Source organism: Acanthisitta chloris, unplaced genomic scaffold (assembly GCF_000695815.1).
Source record: "Acanthisitta chloris isolate BGI_N310 unplaced genomic scaffold, ASM69581v1 scaffold41838, whole genome shotgun sequence".
Taxonomy (NCBI): Eukaryota; Metazoa; Chordata; class Aves; order Passeriformes; family Acanthisittidae; genus Acanthisitta; species Acanthisitta chloris.
The window spans coordinates 1-5647 of record NW_008687212.1 but is presented as its reverse complement, the minus strand read 5'-3'; the positions used below and the strand labels follow the sequence as shown (position 1 = coordinate 5647).

The 5647-nt window shown below is 50.7% G+C and overlaps 1 protein-coding gene across 1 annotated transcript; it reads right to left on the bottom strand.

The window, feature by feature from the left end:
- Positions 1-205: 205 nt before the first annotated feature.
- On the bottom strand, positions 206-4263 carry LOC103807744 (ras-related protein Rab-6.2-like; the record flags this gene model as incomplete). Its single annotated transcript, XM_009080490.1, is given in 5 exon segments — positions 206-297; positions 299-324; positions 2415-2468; positions 4142-4211; positions 4213-4263. Coding segments are annotated over 5 exon segments (293 nt in total), but the record flags the coding sequence as incomplete, so codon positions are not given.
- Between the last annotated feature and the right edge of the window lie 1384 nt (positions 4264-5647).

Genomic DNA, 5647 nt, shown 5'->3' with positions numbered 1-5647 from the left:
CAGGTTAAGGGTTGGACTTGATGATGTCAGAGATCTCCTCCAGCTTTGCTCTGTGATCCTCCCCAAAGGTTACCAGCACAGTCCCAATCCCTGATCACCTCCCAGCCAACACCTCCAGCTCCCTGACAGCCTCACTGAGCTCTTTAGGCACCAGCACCACCTCCAAAGCACAAAGGTATGTGTTCCAAGCAAGGTCCCTGCAGACCTCCAGCCCAGTACCTACTTGTGATGTCAAAGACAATGAGAGTCACAGCAGAGCCACGGATGGAGCTGGGAATGAGGCTGAGGAACCTCTCGTGCTGTGTCCCACAGCTGCAGCCTGATCTGGGAAATGGAAAAGTGTAGGGCAAGAGGGAAGGGGGGAGAGCAGGAACATGGAAAACAAAACCAAAACTCAAGTGAAATAAAAATACATGGGAGGGAAAATAAATAAATAAATAAACGAATGAATAAATTGCGAGGCAAAACCACTAAGCAACAAAAGGAAAGTTTAAATGGAACAGAGACATGAAGAGAGGCACAGACACTTCTGAGCAGCCTCCCAGGGACCTCAGCACAGAGCGTGACACTTCTCTCCCTCCACACACACACCTGGATACCTCACACACACCAACACCAGCTAACCATGAGCCAAGGGATCCCTGAAAGTCCCTTCTCACAGCACCTGGGTGAATATACCCCTGTACCTGCCTGCAGCTGGCCAGATGTGTCCCTCCTAACTTTACACACTTCCCTGGGATGAAGGAAACCCCTGGAAAGTCTGAGGTGTGGAAGCACAGGAGTGGGGCAGGAGGCAGAATGCAACCACCCTCCAGCCTGGCTTACCTCTCACTTACATCCAAGGCTGGGAAGGTTATCAGGCACAGAAACGGAAACTCTAGTTGGTACTTCAGGAATTAAATAGCACTTGGTGTTTCAGGAATGAGGGTGGAGCTGCCACAAGTTGCTATGCCAGCCAGGACTGAGGATGAGGCTTCTGGTGGCACCAGGTCATGCAGTGCCACAGATCCTCAAGCACTGGCAACGTGCTGGGAATGGCCCAGAGCTTCCCTCTGTGGGAGATGCACTTGAAGTGCCAAATTCCATGTGTATTTCATGGAATCATGAAATTCCAGACTGCTTTGGGTGGGAAAGGACCTTAAAGCTCATCCCATCCCACCTCCTGCCATGGGCAGGGACACCTTCCACCAGCCCAGGCTGCTCCAAGCCCCATCCAGCCTGGCCTGGAACACTCCCAGGGATGGACAGTCCCTTCTGCTGCTTTGTCCAGGCCAATGTGATGGAGCATAGGTATCATTCCAGGCTGAGCTGTTTGCTGTATGGACAGATCCACACACCCAGGCACACACCCCAGCTGGAGGCTCAGCCTTCCTCCTCCCCAGCCCAGAAATCAGAGCTCGTTGCTAAACACAGCACTAACCACATCTGAGCAGTGATTTCGGTGCCTGACTCTCCCCAGCCTGTGTGTGTTTGTCCCTCCTCTTATCTCCAGTCCACACCTCTGGTGTTTATACAGGATTTATGGGCTCTGTGGACAACTTGCATAAGCAGGAAAGCTAACAGTATTCTAACACTGGAATGGAAATGGGATTTTGTGGCTGGCAGAGCAGCAGGTGAATGACACCCTGACCTACACAAGCACAATGAATCAAAACTACAGCACTGCAAACAGCACAGAGACATCCCAGTGTGCCCTCATAGCTGCCAAGCAGCATCCCCAGGAGCTGCTTCTACCTCTGAACAACCTTAGCCAAGAAGTTTCTCCCAAACAGAGGTTAAGAGAGGTCTTTTCTAACAGTCAATCACTGGTCAGATGGCAGAGAAGCACTCGGGAAACTAATCACACACACTGGGCTGAGACTCCCCTGGAAGCACAGAGCACAGGAGAGTCACCACACCACTGTCCTGCTCCCCCCCATAGCAGGAAAGCTGCCAACACTAGCAGAACATCAAGCAAAGCACCAATACTGACAGACAGGAGAGGGGAGTGAAGGGTTGCCATGCAAGAAGGAATCTCATGCAGCCTAAATCTGCTTTATGGACATAGGTCAGGACTGGGTGACAACAGGAGCGTTCTAGGAGGAGGAACAATGTCCAGTCATCAATAGCTTCAAGGTTTTGCACTGCCTGGGGTCTGCTAAGAGGCAGAGCTGCAAAATCTAGGGGCAAACTAAGGTACACACAACAGACAACCCATTCCTTGAGGAAAGGTCATTGTCCTGACTCAATTTCCCACGGAGGATTTTGACTCATGCTAGAGGTATCAGGTCTAAACAAGTACCAGAAAGAGTAATGGGACTCAACAAGGGCTGGTCTCTAGAGGCTGCTGGGGACTTGCAGCAGCTGCTGGAGGAAGGGCCAGGGCCAAGATCACTCCTGCAGCTCCACGCATCACCTCCCCAAGCCTCACTCACCGTGCGATCCTCCAGGTACATCGTTTTGGACAGGAAATCAATCCCAATGGTTGCCTGGAAAGAAGGGAAGCATTAGCAACTGGGACTTGCCTTCCAGCACCTGTAGATCCCATCTTTCCACACCAACTCCCAGAAATGTTCACAGGAAGTTGTTATGAGGTGCTTTGGTTTCAATGGAGTTGGTGAGGAGACACCAATCCAGGTATATGCAGCAGCTCCATGGCACAGCATTGTCCACACAACCAACACTCCCAGCTGCACAAAAACCTCCCCCCTCTGAGCCTGGTTTTCAGCCTCAGACACTCAGGCATCCCAGCACAGATCATATCTGACCTGGCAGCTCCTCCTGGCTTACCCCACCTCAGCCTGGTAAGGATTAGCCCATTAGCAATATTGAAAAGATAGAATAAAACCCCAGGAAACAGGAGGAACAGACTTCAGGATCTCAGGCAGATTATCTCCAGCCTGAACACACACAGGCAGCACAGTGTGTGCTGGAAAGGCTCCAGCAGAGCCTGAACCACGGGATGTTAGAAGAGAGCACCACAATTTTGGTGAACACTTCTTTCTGGGAGGTACATTTTCTAGCCAGGATGTGGTTTGGAACAACTGCACTGAGCAGGTAAATACACCTGATATTAGCTTTCTTCACCTTGCCTAAGAGCATCTTACAAGAGTCAGGGGAAGACACGCAGGGAGCACAACAGATCCAGTTCCAGAGGATGTCTTGGCCTCAAGGAAACAACCCTCTCTTCCTTTTTCAGCTGAAACTTGCCCCAATCCAACCCAGTCACTCTTTGTGGACGAGTGAAAAGGTAACACTGAATCTCATCATATTTGATGTTCCCCTGAAATACTTCTAAGTGCCTTGGATGCAATTAAGTCTTGCCCAAATCCTCAGGCCTCTTACACATCTTCTGCTTTTCCTCTGCATCCTCATGTTATTCCTTCCCCACCAAGACTTGCCTGGATTTTTTGATCTTTAGCCTTCTAGTTAAAAAATAGAGAGAATATGCCACACTGACTCCTGCCAGATCCATCTACTAACTCCAGACTCAACTATTCCTACTTTAAGCTCTGGAGATGCCAAGAATTATCAGAAGATGTTTGTGTCTTATTCATTCTCTGGTTTCTGAGATTCCCAAATCCATCATCAGGCACCCTGACCATCATCTTCTCCATCAGCCAAACCCACACACCAACGTTCCTCCCTGTTTTCCTCAGGGCTTATCATGTCCAAATGGGATCTATCACACACCTGAACAGGGTCTATCACATGTCCAAACAGGATCCATCACGTATCTAGTAATCAGGATCCATCACACACCTTAACAGGATCTATCACACTCCCAAACAAGATCTATCACATATCTAATAATTAGGATCCATCACATACCTAAACAAGATCTATCACAGACCCAAACAGGATCTAGCACACACCTAAACAGGATCTATCACATATCCAAATGGTATCTATCACATATCTAATAAACAGGATCAATCACACACCAAACAGGCTCCAAACCTTGCAGCCTTTATTTCCTGATCTCACACAGGATATTCAGGGTTAACCATGGAATCTCATCTCCATTTCAAGGCACATTTTAACCTTTCCTATACTATTGCACTAACATCTCATGCTTGGCCCTCCCAGGCAGAAGTTTTGTCAGCAGGGAATAGATTTACTCATGAATGTATCTCAAAATGAAATAAATACTCCTACATACCTGGTAAGTATTGTCAAAACTGTCATACATGAACCTGGTGATCAGGGAGGTCTTCCCAACTACAAGAGAAGAGGAAAATTACTTTGAAGCAGCAGAGGGGGGAAAAAAACCCTGAGCTCTGCCTTGGGAGTGGCCCTGAAATGCAGCTGTCAATCTGAGCCCATTGCAGCTACACCTCCCTGGGAAATAACCAGCTGGGAACTCCACTCCCACAATGACAGTAAAGCCTAATCAAGCTTTGCAGGTCAACAATTAAATCATGGGGATAACCTGGTGCTCAAATCAGGTGTGATGTGATGCATCTGGCAAAGAAGGGGTTGTTTGCTTTAGGCAAGGAATAAATCTGCTTTGTTCCTGGTGTTCTGCTGCTTATGTAATCCCCAAGTCTGGGACAAAAACATCCAAACAAACCAGGTGATAGCTCCTGCTGCTTCTGGCTGGGGGGAAAAGCACCAGCCAGGCCTCACAGCCTTTCTTCAGAACAACAGTTTGGATGCAGAGTAAACTCTGGTGCTTTGCTGGAAAACTTTACATTTACCTCTCCAAATATTAGCAAGGCACAAAGTGCAGAACTGACAAGGAATGAAAAACGGAGATAACATCTCTGATTCTCTCCCAGGAAGCCAAGAAAAAAACAAAGGGTATGGATGGAAGAGGGGAAAAAGGAACAAATTGCCCAGAAAGGCTGTGAAATTATCAGCATTGGAGAAGGTTACGAACAGGTCAATCCCACACTGGAAAACTGGAAAAATTCTGGAAAAACCCCTAAGATCCATAGTTCTGGGCCTGAGGAGCAGGTGAGCAGTAAGAATCCCAGGATGGCTTGGGTTGGAATAGTTCCACCCACGGGCAAGGACACCTTCCACTAACCCACGTTGTTCCAACCCCATCCAACCTGGCCTGGAACACCCCAACCACCGCGATTCCAAGGGAAACACACAGCTCATCCCTAGATTCCGCAGGAAAGGGAGGCAACTTCAGGCCGAACGAAGCAGCCGCGGAGGGAAGGGAGGAGAGGGAAGGAGGCAGCAGTGCGGCCGAGCCCGAGACCCAGCGCCACTCCCGAGCCGGGTGGCTGCGGGGACACTTGCGGCCGGGACCGCATCCCCCATCCCGGAGTGGGGTTCATCCCTCCCGGCTCCGCATCCCCCATCCCGGAGTGGGGTTCATCCCTCCCGGCTCCGCATCCCCCATCCCGGAGTGGGGATCATCCCTCCCGGCTCCGCATCCCCCATCCCGGAGTGGGGATCATCCCTCCCGGCTCCGCATCCCCCATCCCGGAGTGGGGATCATCCCTCCCGGCTCCGCATCCCCCATCCCGGAGTGGGGATCATCCCTCCCGGCTCCGCCTCCTCGCTCCCGGCTCCGCATCCCCCATCCCGGAGTGGGGATCATCCCTCCCGGCTCCGCATCCCCCATCCCGGAGTGGGGATCATCCCTCCCGCCTCCCCATCGCCCACTCCGGAGTGAAGCATCCTTCCCGTCTTCCCATCGGCATCATCCCGG